At 38.1% G+C, this 18,356-nt stretch overlaps 1 protein-coding gene across 1 annotated transcript in view; it reads right to left on the bottom strand.

Moving 5' to 3' along the window:
• LOC140138419 (uncharacterized) overlaps positions 1–18,356 on the bottom strand; it is a 58,615-nt gene that overhangs the window by 29,544 nt on the left and 10,715 nt on the right. Inside the window, 7 exon segments of the mRNA XM_072160317.1 lie at positions 7,599–7,717; positions 8,505–8,596; positions 8,599–8,647; positions 8,649–8,729; positions 14,333–14,419; positions 14,931–15,112; positions 16,605–16,830. Coding sequence (XP_072016418.1) covers positions 7,599–7,717; positions 8,505–8,596; positions 8,599–8,647; positions 8,649–8,729; positions 14,333–14,419; positions 14,931–15,112; positions 16,605–16,830 — 836 coding nt within the window.

The following is an 18,356-nucleotide window of genomic DNA, read 5'->3' as shown; positions in this document are numbered from 1 at the left end:
GACAGAGCGCTGCTGTCTGACAGCCCCATTTTTAAGAACTGTCAGTAGGAACTAAGTCCATATGGAGGAAAAACATGAAAAGGTTGGAAGTAAAGGCATCAACTTTGAAGGTTCATACCATGAAAACTGAGCCACCTGCATACATATGATCTGCATCATGAGATAGAGCTATCTAAAATAAAGCTTTCCTAAAAGAAAATGCTGAGCTCTGCCTTTAGACAGCTTCATTTAAGGATCTTTCCAAGTGGAAGATTTTTGAAAGAAGGTTGGAGTAAAACTCAAGGCTCATAACTTCAACAGCTATGTATGTATAGCCATGTATGACCATATAGCCATGCACAGTTATGTATAGCATTGCATAGCTATGTATAGACAAGTATAGCTATGTATAGCAACATATCACTATGTATAGCCAATTAGCCATGTATTATTATATATAGTGCCATGTATTGCTATGTATAGCCATGCATAGCTATGTATAGCTATGCATAGCTATGTATAGCCATGCATGGCTATCTATAGCCATGAATAGCTATGTATGGCTATGTATAGGGGGCACACCACTAAATCAATGCACCATTTGTGTAACCCTAATTAGTTCCGGTAAAATACAGAAACTTTTTGAGGTATTTTGGGCTGGTCTTTAGGCTAATTAATCAGAAAGAGTGGCGAATTATATAGCTTAAATAAAAGTGTAAAGCCTATGCATAAATTTGAGTCGCCAAAAAAGTCGATTTTATAATTATGTAGAAAATAGGTCCATGAATTAAAAAAAATGACAGAAACAGGTTTACAGTCTTGAGAGCATGTCAAAAACACTGTTCGCGGCCTCGTAGCGGGAAAACGAGGTGGAAGGACCCCCATACATTGAAACATTGAAACTTTCATCGATTTGCAATCAACTGGTTATCATAAAATATTTTAAAAAGAGCCCAAAAGGCCTCAAAAAGAGCAAAGAAAACCGGTGTTTTTACACATATTTCAATGGGGCCATTATTTAGTGGTGTGCGCCCTATAGCTATGTATAGCCATATGTATGTAACCATGTATAGCTATGTATTGCCATGTATAGCTGTGTATACAGGGCTACCAACTTTGAAAAACACATTTCAGTATTCTCAAACCTTAAAATCAGTATTTTCCATACAAAATCAGCATTTTGAAAATATACGGTATTTTAGGGTTGCTCAAAACAATTAAATACAAAGTAAGTTGAAAGCGCTCACAGGCTATATCTCAAAGTTAATATTCCTGAGAAACAACTTATTTGGCTTGATCACAGCACTATGGTGCTAGGATTAAATGTGTTTAAATTGAAAAAAAAAACTCACAAGAACTCCGCCGTTGTGGGTGCTTTTGCAGAGATGCCACTAGGTGCATGTAAAAAAGGAGGAAAATACCAGAGGGTCTGGTATACCCAGTGGGTTGTTCATACTGGGTATACCAGACCATGCACAAAGCATTTTCAAAACTTTTGCACTGGCTTTATTACATGACCTATGCATCTGATTTACACATATGTGAAGCACAATTTAAAACTTATAATTCATTGATTCAAGTGGACCACCCACCAGAAGCCAACCACCCCCACCTGAAGGGTCATATGTTTTTTCTCACATGGTTTTGTTCATCATTTCCAAAACTGAAATTAACAGTTGAGTGCCAATGTCAATTAGAAGATATTGGCTATGTATGTATAGCAGTTGAAATGCATGAAAAGGTTGAAGTAAAAGTGTCAACTTTGAAGGCTCATAACTTGAAAACTGAGCCACCTTCATACACATGAACTGCATCATTTCGCTTTAATTTAAATAGGCCTATTTTTTCATTTTTATCACCTCTGAGTGTGCATGAAAAGTCCAGGTTCCCGACAATTTTAAGGCTATACGGTGGCTATAAAATACCAATTGCAAGTGATTACTTAGCCAATTACATCCTGGTAGAGGGCCTAGCGATAGCGTATTATAATACCGCCACATTTAAGGTTATACGATGGAAAGCGTGGAGATGCTAACTTTCCTATTTTGTCTACTACCGAATCGGAATTCCTATTTTTTAAAGATTTTCTCACCAAAAGTTTTTAAAAGTAGGCCTAAATAATTTTCAAAGTCTGTATACAAATGTTTTCAGCTGTTGTTTTTTGTCTTTTCCTATAGAGAGAGACATGTAGAGCATAAGCATAAATAAATTTACATGTAATAGGCGTACCTTTTATATTTTTCACCTTGGTATAGATTTATATCTTTCTATAGGAAAAGACTGAAATCAGCAGCTGAACATATAATTTGTATTGAAAAGATAAATTATCTAAAACTCTGAACTTCCCACAATATCGCCTTAAATGTGCTGGACAAAGCATTTGTTTACATAAGGGCTGTTATCTTTTCAGCTAATCATGATTTGAGGTCAGACCTCATTACCAATGATATAAACAAAGTGTTGCTACAATGGTTCTGAATAAAATTGGGAGGATTTGAGACATTGCTTACTCATGACTGGTGCATGGCTAAGTAAGGGCCTATAGACAGCACAAGTCCAATTGGTGCTTTATCTATTGACTTGCCAAATGTGTGGCAAAGCAACACTGAAAAGCAAACATTGAAGCCGCACTGAAGCAATAAAATTCAACATCTCTTTTACAAAATGGCCAGATCAAGGAGTTTGAACAGCATGGCTCGAAAAAGTGGGGAATTGGGGAAGCTCATTCCCAGGAAATGTTGGTGTTTGGAGGGAAATTCTGGTATTTGGAGGGAAATTGTGTCTTTTTTGTATATAAAACATGCTATAAATTGTGGGAAATTTAGCTTGCTTCCCGGGAAATTAACATTTTTTCGAGCCCTGTTGAACAGTGTTTGTAATATGATCAGCACGACAAACAGTCTGCAAAGGAGACTATTCTCTGAAATTTTGTAAAAAATTTTGTAACGAAATGCTCCAAAAATCACACTTTGCGTCCGAATTTTCCTAGCTAAGGGAGTGTTCATAAATACTCTGGTGGGGGGCTGGAAAATATGTAGGGGGGTCAAAAATTTTAGGAGTTCTGAATAGGGGGTTAAAAAGTTTTGGGTGTATGAACAGGGGGGTTAAAAAGTTTTTCGGCATGTAGAGGGGGGTGTAAAATTCTCAAGGCTATGCCAGCAAATGTTCCCGTATTAATCCAGAACATTTGATCCAGTGTTAAAAATTGTCGTCTATAACTTAATTTTGAGGTTTGTGTCAGTTCTTTCTGGTCAGCTCTTTAAATCACTAAAAGCTGCATATCTTTGCTCTTCTTTAGTGTTGACAATTTTTACAATAATGTTTCATGTAGTACAGATTATTCATTTATTATCACTAATATATACAACTAAATCATGTTGCATTACAATTATTGCTTGTTGCAGGAAGCTTGGAGAAACGGGTACACGCCCTCCCTCTAATTTTTTTTTCCATGGGGGACATCCCTAAAAATCCTTCAAGAAGAAAAAATAAAGCAATAATAATAATAATTGCCATGTGCAACTTTTTTTAGCACATCGAAAAGCACCATGTTTTGGGCCATGGGCCCAAATAGGGTAAAATTGCACAATTTTGAGCTATGCGAACTGGCCCATCAATTTAAGAGCAAAACACACCATTTCGGCAGTAGTGTAGACAGGGGTGGAAGGGCCCCTGACAAAAAATGAAAGAGAAAAGTGCCCCTCTGACAAAAAAGGAGATTAGCATGGACAAATGAAAATTATACGATGCAACAAGCAATGCAATGCTATAGGGCCTAGACAATATTCCATATAAATTCAACCCGATCATGGGCCAAAATAGTGTAAAATACAAAATGTTTGCACGCTGTGTGCCCACATTATCACAATAAAGGCATTTTCATCCCATCATGGGCTTAAATACACAATTTTTGCACGTATTATCCCAATAAAGCCTTTTTTGAAGCTCAAATACATGTACAGTCTCTCTAAAAAACAAAACCGGTAAAATTATGTATTTGCAACTGCAATTTATTTTCTCGTCTGTGTCCCCGAAATTTTATTCACCCCCGACCAAGAAAACTTGCTACGCCCCTGTATTTTGGGCTAAAATACATAGGCGTAGTAAACATAAAGGCGTAGATCCCGGGGGATGGCACATTCAACCATCTCCCCAATGTTGACGCTTGTATGTGTTTCTGACCAAATTAAGCTCATATTTGGCCATTTTAGCCCCCAAAGTACAAATTTTTGCGCGCTTCGCGCTATATGTTATCCACTTTTACATCAAATTTCATTCGTTTAGCTTCCACATTTCCACATCAATGACATGCGTACAATTTTATTGCACTTGAATACAAATTTTAATACCATTAATGCCATTTGAATGGTAGTAGAATTGAATTAGTAGAATGGTACATTATGATGGGGGGGTCAAAATAGTTTTGAACCTATATGAGGGGGGGGTCAAAAAGTTTTAGGTCCATTAAGAGGGGGGGTCAAGGGGGGGGTTAAAAAAATTTGACATGAAAAAAAAAAATTTCCAGCCCCCCCCACCAAAGTATTTATGAACACTCCCTAATTAAGTAACAATCATGAATGATTATGCAAAGATCGCTCCCTCAAATTACCAGCTCCATTGCTCAAACGATGTAGCAAGAGAAAGTAAAAAACATAGAGAAATCCGGATCATGCCTATAGCTACAATTGCTGGCAATTGAGCTAACAACCTCTTTTCTTACACAATTAACCATTGTGACTAAATGTGTAATGCTAAAAATTGGTCCACAGGGGTAAAACATATAGGGCTATACATATCTTTTTATATTTATACATTTCGTAAAATATTTTTCGACTTATTTTTAAAAAGTATTAGGGATTAGGGGAACTAAGTTGTGCACAGTGTATATGGCATGCATGTTTCACTTGCCCCTCCAATTTTGATAGGGCTCATATTTCAATTGTTTAGTACAAGTGCCCCAACTATTTTTTTTCAGGATTGTAACTAACTTTGTATTTACACTTATTTTTTATTGTACCTCCCCTGAAGACCACATGCATGTGACCCTCATTTTGTTTTCGCTGATTGGAAGCCCTAAGAGTGGTTTCGGTACCATGTGCATTACCGGCACATGCCACATTCAAGTGAAGCCACTGCGGGTGTTGAATTTGGTTGGATTCACCAGAGTTATATGGTTTTACAAAAATACCTGTGAGGTTAATTTAGGAATGTCTCTTTTCAAACATAATAATGGAAGCCAAGGAATCCAAGGTTTGATCAAGGTTTGCCTTTGCTTGATTTCATTATAGCATTATGATTATTGGGTACAATGTGAGTTACCCTCACATGTCACATTCAAGTGAAGCCACTGCGGGTGTTGGATTTGGTTGGCTTCACCAAAGTTATATGGTTTACTAATACCTGTGAGGTTAATTTAGGAATGTCGTCACACATAATAATGGAATGAAGCCAAGGAATCCAAGGTTTGATTCACACATAATGATGGAAGTCAAGGAATCCAAGGTTTGATTCACACATAATAATGGAAGTCAAGGAATCCAAGTTGGTCAAGGTTTGTCTTTGCTAGGTTTCATAACAGCATTATGATCAACTATCTCATTATCCACCCAGCTAAGGTTAACTAATTAGGGTTAACTAATACCTTTGAGGTTTAGACAAAAATATGAATCAAATACTGGACTCGCCAACGATTTTTTTCAGTAACGTTGCGACCCGTTCACCGGGTCTTCATCAGACTGCGCAGAGACTTGACTGATGGTTTGGTCACGTGATGGTAATCGTGATGGTAATCGTTGGTGACGTGATGGTAATCGTTGGTCACCTGATGGTAATCGTTGGTGAGTCCAGTATTTGATTCATATTTTTGTCTATTTTACACTACTGGATGACTCAAAACATTCATAACCTTTGAGGTTTGTTCAGAAATGTATTGTTTTTCACACAAGGGGAGCTAAGGAATCCAAGTTGGTCAAGGTTTGCCTTTGTTTGGTTTCATTATTATGGAAGCCAACAAGGAATTCAAGTTGGTAAAATGCTAATTAAACCAGCATTTGCCAGGCTTCAATATGGCTAATGCTCTGCATGCTAGCCATAGGCTTCATTATAAAAAGTCCAAGTTTTGAGATATTTCCTCAAAATATCAATATCTATCTTAAGAAGCACAGAACCAATACTAAGCTTGTTTGTACTCATTTCAATGCATTTTTCATGCTGATTCCATATACGATCATGAAAATGTACAATTCTGAAATTTTTGAATTAACAAAAAATGAGACATGTCATCTGCAGTCGACACCAGCGTGGAGAGAGTTAACTAACACCTGTGAGGTTTGATCAGAAATGTCTCTTTTTTTCACACATAATGATGGAAGCCAAGGAATCCAAGTTGGTCAAGGTTTGCCTTTGTTTGGTTTCCTTATTATGGAAGCCAACAAGGAATTCAAGTTGGTAAAATGCTAATTAAACCAGCATTTGCCAGGCTTCAATATGGTTATAGTTTGGTCAGCTCATAATAGACGGGAAATGTAAGGCTTTTACCATTACGCCGAAAAGTAGACCCAAGTTAACAGTGCTATTAGTTGACCTGTCTGGTCTATATTTTGTGTGTTAAAGAAAGAAGACAAAGTATAGGACTTAATATGTAGTTATGATTATGGCAAGATGTCACAAGATAAATCTCCAAATAATCATTTTGATATTAATCCGCGATGTTATAAGGCCTGCCGATTACGAGCTGATCAAAGTATAATGCTCTGTGTGCTGGTCATAGATTTGAACATAATAAGTCCCAAGTTTTGAGATATTTTCTCAAAATATCAAGAGCTACCCTAACCCTAACCGCCTAAGGGCTTTTTGGCGACGGGAAGGGAAAGAAGGAAGGAATAAAGAGAGAAAAGAAGGAAAGAAGTTGCTTGCTCTGGGTGGGATTCGAACCCGAGACCCTCGCATGCCAGGCACTGGGTCGGCGACACTTTGCCATGGGTCTTGGGCTTCGCTGGCCAGGGAAACCGTGCCTATATATCACTTACGGCGATTGCGTCATCACACCATCGGGATGCATGCACGAACAGCTATATATATCAAGTAGTATTTTGTAGATATACCGTCCTGTTAGGGTTAAGGAAGCCTATACTGAGTTTCGATAGTGGTAACCTAACCCTAACCGCCTAAGGGCTTTTTGGCGACGGGAAGGGAAAGAAGGAAGGAATAAAGAGAGAAAAGAAGGAAAGAAGTTGTTTGCTCTGGGTAGGATTCGAACCCGAGACCCCTCGCATGCCAGGCACTGGGTCGGCGACACTTTGCCACGGGTCTTGGGCTTCGCTGGCCAGCGAAACCGTGCCTATATATCACTTACGGCGATTGCGTCATCACACCACGTGGGATGCATGCACGAACAGCGCATATATCAAGTAGTATTTTGTAGTATACCATCCTGTTAGGGTTAAGAACCACTGAACCAATACTAGGCTTGTTTCAATTTTCAATTATTTTCAGTTTCAATTAAGAAAGTTTTAAAGAAAATTTGGAACTTGTCATCTGCAACTTTCTGCAACTTTTTGTCTGCAGTCGACATCCGTCTGCAGTCGACATCCGTCTGCAGTCAAGAATGTATGTCTCACCTGTGAGGAGTATGATACAGGTGGAGTTGCTTGTCTGATTCGTCTTGTAAAGTTTTCTTCATAGTTTTACCAAGACTGAACACCATGCTTTGAACACCATCTCTTCTAAACATTTCAACCTGAAAAAAAAGCCCAAAAGTCAAGTCATAATTGTGCAGGAAACACCTAATCCAATGTATAATTCGGCAATTCCATTTGGTATCTCCCATACCCCTGTGGAAGATTTAAGAAACATCACCTACAGAGGGAGTATGTTTTTCAAATGGAACTGACTATTAAAGGTTAATTATTTTGAAATCCATACTCCTCCTGTATATATGGTTCTACCTATAGCTTTCACAACAGGAGTGAGTATTTCAAATGGAAGTTACCCAATTGCCTATACTATTTGAAACTCCCTCTGTGAAAGACTTTAGCTAAATTTTCCACAGGGGAGTATGGGTTTCAAAAAGAATAACCCATTGCACTTGTTGTGTAGGATTGATTACTAGTAATTGCTCATTATTTTCTGACAATTTCAGTAAATATTTTGTTATAAAATAACAAATATCAATAGATTTCTTTCTTGTATGTAAAATACCGTATATCCTCGAATAGTCGCCACCCGGGGCGCTGCATCTTCCAAAAGGGGGACATTTATTAGAGGTCATTTTAGAATGATAATTCCCGTTAAAATCATTAGGTAAGCTTCAAACTTATGCTGAAATGACGACCTATGAACTTAGGACCAATGACTTCCGGTTCACTTCCGGGTTTACAATCAGACTTTCTGCAACTACCGATGCCATTAGTGATTGTGTGTGTGCACCTTGGTTAGCTTACTTCTTGGCAGCGTTTAACTGAAGGGGGCGACTATTCAAGGATATACGGTAGGTTAAACACTGTATAGTACTTTTTTATACATACCTGAGTTACTACCATCCTTTGTTCTTCTTGGCTATACTCCAAATCTCTTTTCTGCAGATTTTTAGTTAAAGCTGCATAACAGGTTGCCTTGCATATATCTCTCTTGACGCCGCCACACGATAACACTCATATGGATACCACTTAATCCGGACCAGATATAATAGGAAGATATTGGCGAGCTATGGAATGGGGATACAAAGTAGCTAGAAGAACCACATCGAGTATCTGAAATGATAAAAACCGAACACACACAAACGCAGTGATATAGTGTGCTACACACAGCATTACTCGTTGATGGTCGATAAACGTCCCAATAAATCGGACTTAGTCACCGGTCAGTTCTACAGCATAGATATCCATGGCTAACGATGGTTAACTGTGGAAACATGTTAAAGGACATCAAGAAAATTTTCTAAGTTATTTATTTTGAGCTCTTTCGAGACGAGTAATGGATATATTCTGTAGATTTAGGTTTTGTCTGTGACTGCTAATGTGAGGCCGTCGCCTGGGCCGTCGTGAGGTCGTGACGGGCTCAAACTCGGTGGGTGGGTGTAGTTCTGTCCTGGCAAGAAGAAGTTTATGTTCGTTAAGTCATCCGACCCCGGGCCCCTCCAAGGGGTCATTTGAGGTCAAATGACTAAAAATTGCCATATGGGCATGAAACTAGGTCCCACGGGACTCAAACTCGGTGGGTGGGTGTAGTTCTGTCCTGGCAAGAAGATGTTCATGTTCGTTAAGTCATCCGACCCCGGGCCCCCTCCCAGGGGTCATTTGAGGTAAAATGACTAAAAACTGTCATATGGGCATGAAACTAGGTCGACGGGCTCAAACTCGGTGGGTGGGTGTAGTTCTGTCCTGTCAAGAAGATGTTTATGTTCGTTTTAAAGTCATCTGACACCGGGTCCGCTCCCAGGGGTCATCTGAGGTCAAATTACTAAAAAGTGTCGTATGGGCATGAAACTTGGTAGGTACAGTCAACATTTAAAACAACATTTTTTGAAGGTCATTTTGGGGTCATCCAAGGTCACTACGGGTCATCTGAGGTCAAATTAGTAAAAACTCATATATGGGCATGAAACTTGGTGGGTACAGTCAACATTTAGAATTATAAGTTTAGATCATTTTGGGGTCATCCAAGGTCACCCAGGGGTCATCTGAGGTCAAATTACTAAAACTGTCGTATGGGCATGAAACTTGGTGGGTACAGTCAACATTTAGAGCCAAATTTTTGGAAGGTCATTTTGGGGTCGCCAGGGTCATCTGAGGTCAAATTTGTAAAAACTGTCATATGGACATGTCACCATCAGCCTGGTAATCGCGCCCAGCCGAGAACCGCCAAATATGGTAACCGCCTAGTCTATTTTAAAACTGTTCATCATGTCATTATTGTATCATTCTCACATACATTAGGAAATGAATTTGGAGAATAGAGGCCTTGCATGTGACATATCATCCCGTAAATATGGCGGACTACTCAAATGCATTCAACAAAAGCATGATTGCAATCAAATAGGTTGATGACAACATTTGATTGAATGGACTGCACTCCGCCATAACTACGGTGAAGGACACGCTCAAATCCTTTGTTTGGAGCCAATCGATAATTTCATGCAGGGCCTCTATACTTTCTGTTAATAAAATACTATGCTGACCTCACACTCCAGTAATTTCAGATCATTGAGCTCAGTAATACATCAAAGAATGTCTTCCAATTCATGAAAACAAATAGATAGTCTGCATATCGGATTAAAAGCTTGAGGCATTTCAATTGAATACCTGAGTGGAAGAAGGGCCCAACTCCATCAAAACGGTTTTTGAGATATTAAGAAAAATAAACTTAATATTTGGAAAAGTTTTATAGACAGAATGTTTTCGTCTTCAGGGGACCTTTAATACATGAACATACAATATTACATACATTCGAAATTATGCATGATGTTTCCATGGTAACGGTACAGGTCTTAATACTGAGCTGGAGTTGGGCCCTTCTTCCACTAATATACTGCAAGTGCCAGTTCTGTGTTATAAATATCTACAGAAATTAGTTAATCACCATTATGCACAAGTAGAACTCATGTAATATGTTAGCAAGAAAGTTTATTGTTGTGAAAAGCAGATTTCATGGATGAACAAAATTCCCCTTTCACCCTATATTTGTGGAAGAAGGGCCCAACTCCATGGAGTCGATTTTGGCTCATCTTTCACACACAAGGAAGAACAGTCTGCTGGCAATAAAATGCTGGGTCTAACTCATTTTTGTAAAAAAATGGAGTTGGGCCCTTCTTCCACTCAGGTATTCAATTGCAAGGCCCATTACTTATACACCAACAACAACATAGGCCTACAAGTGTATATAATGTAGCATGTGCACACATTATCATGTTGTGGATGGTGAATCAAGCTGCAGTGCCTACCCATTCCCAAATAAATGCAGTGACCAACCGGTGTTCACTCATGATTGACTTACTGATCATTATGTATGATTTAAACTCATAGGTTTTGGCAATTTGGGAGGGGGTGGGTTCAAAATGACCCCATAGGATTATACGGAAGTAAAAATGTCAAATTGCTCAAATACCCCTTTCAAATATATCAAATTATTTAAATAAATGAATGAATGAATGAATGAATGAATGAATGAATGAATGAATGAATGAATAAATAAATAAATGAAAAAAAATTGAACAAATTGTAGCGTAGCATTAAAATCATAATAACCATTGCTGGCAGGCGGATTCGAACCAACGATATTGACATTACAAGTCTGATGCTCTAACACTGAGCTATGCCATCATCTAGTAATGAGGGTCAAGTTTTTAGCGTATACAGCGTTTGTCTGTGAAAATGCCGCCTTGTGAAATAAATAAATATAAAGTCTCAATTTTTAATTTAAATTTATTTGATAATTTTCTAACCTATATTTTCTTTAGAGCAGGGACAAATATTTCCCTTTTATCCAATTTGGCCGCTAAATAAGAATCTACTTCTTTTATTACTGATTTAATTCGCGATTTGTTCCATTCAGCAATATCAAAGATTAATGTCAAGCATCTCACGACCGATATTTAGTTGGCTTAGTGGTTTTGCACAGTGCTTTTTAACCGGGAGGTACCGAGATCGATTCCCACCTCTGCCTGCAATTTTTTTTCAATCCTGGGAAATATTAACCTGACATTCGCCGCTGACATTCGTACTGCAGAAGCGGAGTTGTAACTTGTTAAACTTTGCTCCTTCCGTAAAAGGGTACATTATTTTGGCACTACATTATTTCTTTTTTTCCACATTGCTGGTAGGCCCCTATTAAATATCAAATGGTCATAATTGGCGGTCACTTCAAATCATCGCCAACTGAACGAGGTTCAGGAATGTACTCTCATTGTTAATTGTTGGTTAATCCACCACTTGAACAGGACTTAACCAAAGCAAACAAAGACTTAAGCTTTTTTTACGAATGCTATACATAAGTATAAGCTTATTATCCTCTTCAACAATAGGATTAAAGATTGGTGCTTGACTGGAATTACGTGCTAGTGTCATTGGTTATTGTTAAAAGGCAATAAGGTGTGTAATTGCAATATTTCCTCTGAATAGGAAAGACTCTCTACATCGAACCATGGATGCTGGTGGTTCGAATTAAGCCCGATCCTGACTCCACTTACGCAGTAGTATGCGATGCTGCGATGCTTTTCAAACATCTCAGCATCCCGCGATGAAATTAAAATGTACAGGTGGAGTCAGTATCGGGCTTTAGGAATAAAAACTCAATTGAAATGATGCGCTTGAGAATTCAACAATATAAATAATGGTAGCTCTATTATAATACACATTAATGATAAAATTCCAAAATATAATACGTTTTCTGTCTTTGCTTGTCACGTGGTAGCGATTATATTTTTAAATAACTTTCAAATTAAATAACAACAAGACAAGTGGTCGAGTGGTCTAAGGCGCTAGGCTCATAGAGTACTAAGCGTTGCGCCGTGAGTTCGAACCCCGCCTCTGCCAAACTTTAAAAGAAGTAAATTAAAATTTGACTTTTTTTAATTTCATATTTGGGAAATGGGACTGGGAGAATTTATGTATGGTGTGGAGTGGTGTGATAGGGCATGTACTTTAACTGGCCGGCGCGGTCCGGTGACTAAGTCTTTATTGGGCGTTTTATCGGCAGTCAACGAGTAATGGGCACAACGCCTAGACGTTGATCCTCAAGCCTCAACACACTTTACAGGTTGTCGATGATTACTATATGGCCCCACATCATTCCATAAGGCACACCATCTTAGTTGGTCCTATAGTACTATCAAAGTGCCCGAACAAATAAGTAAAAAAAAAAGAAAAAAAAAGCGCAGTGATTTATAGTGCGCTACGCACAGGCACAACGCCTAGACGTTGATCCATAAGCCTCAGCACACTTTACAGGTTTTCGCTGACCACTACGGCCCACATCATTCCACAAACCATTAAACAACATTTCAGGGACTTTGCTGCTTCAAGAGCGCACACCCTAGGCATTCCACAAATAACCATCGCAACCAGGATCAGCTCCCCGAGTTTCAGACGGGTTACAACGAGACAAATTAGCAGTAGTTCCTTGTCCAGGGAATTTCAAGCTAACTCAATTTTTCCACGAGAGCGTACTAGGCACCGCCAGGGTTCGAACCCGCAACCTCTCGCACCATAGTCGAACGCCTTATCGATTGAGCTAACTTGACTGCTTAGGTACCAATGGCTCTTTCTATCATACCCTGAATATTTGCACAGTGTTTTTGTTTTTCATTTAAACAAAACACATGAACACTATGCAAATGTAAATTATTATGCTTGATGCAATTTATTATATCTCCAGGGTATGAAAAAGAGTCATTGGTACCTAACCGGACACCGGTAGTGTAGTGCTATAGGACCAAATAAGACATGGTGCCTAAACCATCAAACAACAACATATAGTGACTTGCAGCTAAGAAGCGCACACCCTAGACATTAAATATTACAGAATTGACTCCTCAATGGGTTACAATGAGACAATTAGCAGTAAGTTCCTTGTCCAGGGGAATATCAAGCTAACTAAATTTTTACACAAAAGCGTACTAACCACCGCCAGGGTTCGAACCTGCAACCTCTCACACCATAGTCAAACACCTTATCGCTTGAGCTTATTTGACTTGACAAGAACAAGTGTCTTGGATAATTCATTTTGCTATATTACAACTAGCAGGTATTGGGCTATTCCATTTGAAATCCACACTACTCCTGTGGAAGATTTAGCTAAAGTCTTCCACAGAGGGAGTATAGGTTTTGAATAGAATAGAAAATTGAAATACTCACACCAGTTGTAGAAGATATAAGTCAAGCCATAATACACAGGGAGTATGGGTTTCAAAACTCTGACAGATTACATTTGACAAACATACTCTCCCTTAGGAAGATATTCCAAAATCTTCCACAGGAGGGTGGATGTCAACAGGAATAGTCCATTATAGGTATAACACATGGATTCTTACATGGCTACCAATCCAGGAGTGCACCCTATTTGTTTTAAAGAACATTGCCTCATCGTATCTCACAGCACACTATCAGCACAAGTCAATATGAAGTAGATCTGACACTATCTACTTGTAGAATATCAAATTTATCCCTGGAATCTCAAATATGCTACATTTTGGAATATTTGACTGCCAATGGAAACTTCTTTTGACTTACTGATTTCCTTTGCTTGGACGACCATGTCTGTTTTCTTGTGAGGATTCCAATCATTGCATATTACTCAAGGTGTGGCCCCACTGGGACATGTCTCAAATGAGAAAACTCATTATACAATGCTGACATACCTGTTTCTTGTCTTCAAACTCTGCTAATGGGATTTTGTGTACTGCTGCTACAGTTAACTGTGAAAACCAATCTAGGATGTGAGCCTCCTGTTATAACAAAATATTAAAAGTGCAAAAAACAGCATAATTATGGCATAATTAATCGTGTCTGCAATTAGAAGAGCAGGACTAGCACAACTAGTTTAATGTTCTTTCATGCTGGCCAAAGGCTTCAAAATAAAAATCCTAAGTTTTGAAATATTTTCTCAAAATATCAAGAGCTATCTCAAGAACCATTGAACCAATACTAGGCTTGTACTCATTGTAATGCATTTTTCATGCTGATTCCAAATATGGTCATAACAATGTACAATTCTGAAATTTTTCAAATTTTTCAAGAAAATATTAAACTGAATTGTCGTCTGCAGTCGACTAGAGTGGAGAGGGTTAATAATGTGGGTGATCCGATTGCATCACACAATGTTCTACCTCACATAGAGGCCTCACATAGACACACATCTTTTCAAAAACACCAAATAACGAACATGGAACAACAATTTTGATACCGCCTGTATTAGAGTTGTGAAACCATGAATCTCCAATAGATCTAGGCACATACCTCTATGACTCCATGATAATCCATTCTCATATACTGTGACTGTTGTTCCATTGACACACATCTCTTGCTAGCTACCTGACCATACCCACGGAATGCTATTAGAGTTGGGAAACCATGAATGTTCAATCGTTGGCAGGTCTTTGGGTCTGATGTACAGTTGTGTAGGTATGTGGATGCTCCCTCTGTAATTTAAAATACATTAAAATGAAAATTATTTTTCAAATGTCAATCAGATGTGATTGTGGTGTCATTCTACTCCGTAGATATACACATTGCTGTGATACCAATATTTCAATGTTGGGCTATTCCATTTAAAATCCATACTCCCCCTGTTGAAGATATAAGTCTTCCACAGAGGGGGGTATGAGTTTTAAATGGAACAGACAGTTGGGTAACTTCTATTTGAAATACTCACTCCGGTTGTGGAAGATATAGGTAAAGCCATAATACAGAGGGAGTTTGGGTTTCAAAACTATTAACCCTGACCAATTACATTTGAAATTCATACTTCCCTGTGGAAGATATTTCCAAAATCTTCCACAGAGGTAGTGTGGATTTCAATAAGAATAGCCCATTTACTCTGCTGGCTCATGTATGCATTTATTCCCTTGCGCCTGTGTGATAGATGACCTACATTTATCTGATGCATGGTCACTATAATCTTGGCCAAAATTAAAAAGACTAATTTGCGTCTGATGTCACTATTAAGCTCAGTCAATCAAACTCACCATGACCCTTGATTGGTTATTAGCGCCTCAAAGGCAGGCTGATTCTTCTGGTGCCGTTCGGAAAATAGGAATCACAGAAAATGTAGAAAAATTTACGGTACTTTTGCAGGGCAAGAAGCAAATTTTCTAGGCATTTTTGATATGGTATCTTCATCAGGAGAGAAAATTTCCTATTACTAAGACCTAACTTTTGAGACAGTTTGGAGTATATGTGACATGATCAAGAGGAATGAGTCACATGTCGACCCTGGTCGAAAATGAGTTTTGCATGTGTTTCTAAAGAGGGCATTTAGAGCTTTCAGAAACTGAAAATCCCAAGTTTATACGACTTTTCTTTGTGAAGTTACATCAATTTATCAATCGCTGAAAACAATATAAAACAAAAGAATTTTAATGCTTTTTTTGCCAGTATCTCAAAATCAATATTAGCAACATCCGACTCATTCCCCTTGATCGTGTCACATATTTGAAGATTCAAAATTAAATTTAAAGCTGCAAAATTATAACACTATTTTACCACTGCATTTGTCAAAAACCCACTCATCATGACACTTAAAAATCCTGCCTGAGTTTGATTGGCAGATGACGTCAGACGCAAACTAATCTTTTTAATTCTGTCTTTGATTATAGCCAATAACTCATCCACAGATTACTACAGACCAATCGCAACCAGTCAAAGTCCCTGTGTTTTGTATTCTGTAAATTCTTGCATATTCGTGCGGGCTGATTGTTCCATCGTGCCATGTCTAACAATCTTCGCTTATATGCGATAGAGCTGTATGTGTCTTTGCGTTTATGTGAAAGACCGTAAAAAAAAGTGCGGTACTTGCGTAGGAGTTTAACCTGTCGCATTTCTTGGAACAATCGGTTCTCATTATCGGGTGATGCTGAGATTTTGACTGGTTGCGATTGGTCTGTTATCTTTTTCAGGTTTTTTTTAACTCACCAATAAAAGAAATCCACTCTGCCAATTTTTCAAACAATCCCATCTTTCTGTCACAGCTCCCACAGCCATCTTGAATGAACACAACCAGGATTGTGGGTGTCACATCACCTCTCCATACCTCTTGAGTAAGTTGATGTAAACTCTTAGTCCGTGTTTGAGACTGTTCTACTATGCGATACCACGTAGCATCAGTCACTCTTGATAGAACAGACTTCTTGTAGAGTACCTATTAAAAAAGCACATTGTCAGTTCAAACAGGTTCTGTTCATCTTTTATCATGTCACCTTATCAGTCTTCTATGATAGTTGTATTTCTTGAGATAAAATTTGCCACTTTGTATCCACTCATGGAAGCCAGATCTAAACCTATAGTTAAGCTGTTAAGATCCCAAATTTGGTACAATTGTGTACTTTCCGATAGAAGCATTAAGTTTCCACACATGATGTACTTGGTCCAGAGATTATTTTAAGATGGGGAGGCATTTTGGATTTGACCGCTAGTGACCCCTAGGTCATGAAAGGTCATACAGGAGTAAAATTAAAATAATTCTCAAATCTTGTTGAATGATACACACAATTATTTGCCTATGTATAGTTTGTGCTAAGTATCGGTATAACTTAGTTAGTTATACAAAAAAACCTCATTTTTGGGTCAACACATCACAGGGGTAAAAATTTCAACTTGGCAAAATAGTTCTTGATTTTGGCTGATAGATTCGATCGTTTCATCAAGGATAACAAAGTCCTTGACACTGAATTACAAAAAGCTTTCAGTGGGACAAATGTGTTGTCTCTGAAATTATGCGTCACGCCAGACTTGCTGAGAAAACAGTTCACCTTACCTGGTTTGATCTCAAGGATACTTTTGGGTCTGTTAAAAATGGCAGAAATTATTTGGAATTTATCACTGTGTGCATCAATAAAGTCCCACTTTCCACACATGTAAATTCACATAAATATGTGCCACGCATTGTGCAAAGGGTATCTAGCATAGGTGCTGCGCCCAACTGCGTGCATGCCATTTTATATAAATCCATGTTGTTATGAGCCTTAGGCCTTAAAAAAATTGTTTGATTGGCGTAACCCGAAAGACCCTAAAATAAGTCTGACCCTAGACTTTTTTCTTATTTTTTTGCAAAAATTAATTTAAAAAAAATCAAATTAAAAAAAAAGAAACGAAAAAGTTCCAAGGCCTTTATCATACACAATTTACAGCCTTAAATGTGTGTGTAAAAAGATAATAATTAAAAAAATCCCGACCGATCTACCCTAATTTTTTTATATGTTACGCCCATCAAACAATTTCTTTAGGCCTTTAATTACTGTAGTGATAGAGGATAATGGATTAATAAGACACTAATAACTGTGCATTGCTTTGAGGTCGTTGCATTGCAATCGGACGGGTTTGTTTTGGGCTGAGGTAATTTTCCAAGGCCCAACAAATAGATGGTGCAAGGTTATTCATTACCGCCATTTTACACATTTGTTTCATGAAAAAAACACAATTTTTTGCTTAAAAGACAAATGAACATATATCTTCCGTTCACTGTTTTAATGTCTGCTAATATGTGATCAATAAGTATGCAGGTTTACTTACAGTGTTACACATGCTTGTTTGCGTGTTAAGAAACTATACGCAAACACGGGAACAGGTACAATTACGCACTTTGCGGTCAATTGTAAGATATTGATGACATCTATTTGCGTTCATGATTTTACAAATACTAAAATATGATTGGATCACATGCATTGT

The sequence above is a fragment of the Amphiura filiformis genome, chromosome 2, assembly GCF_039555335.1.
Source record: "Amphiura filiformis chromosome 2, Afil_fr2py, whole genome shotgun sequence".
NCBI classification, from domain to species: domain Eukaryota; kingdom Metazoa; phylum Echinodermata; class Ophiuroidea; order Amphilepidida; family Amphiuridae; genus Amphiura; species Amphiura filiformis.
This window is presented reverse-complemented; position numbering and strand designations above follow the sequence as displayed.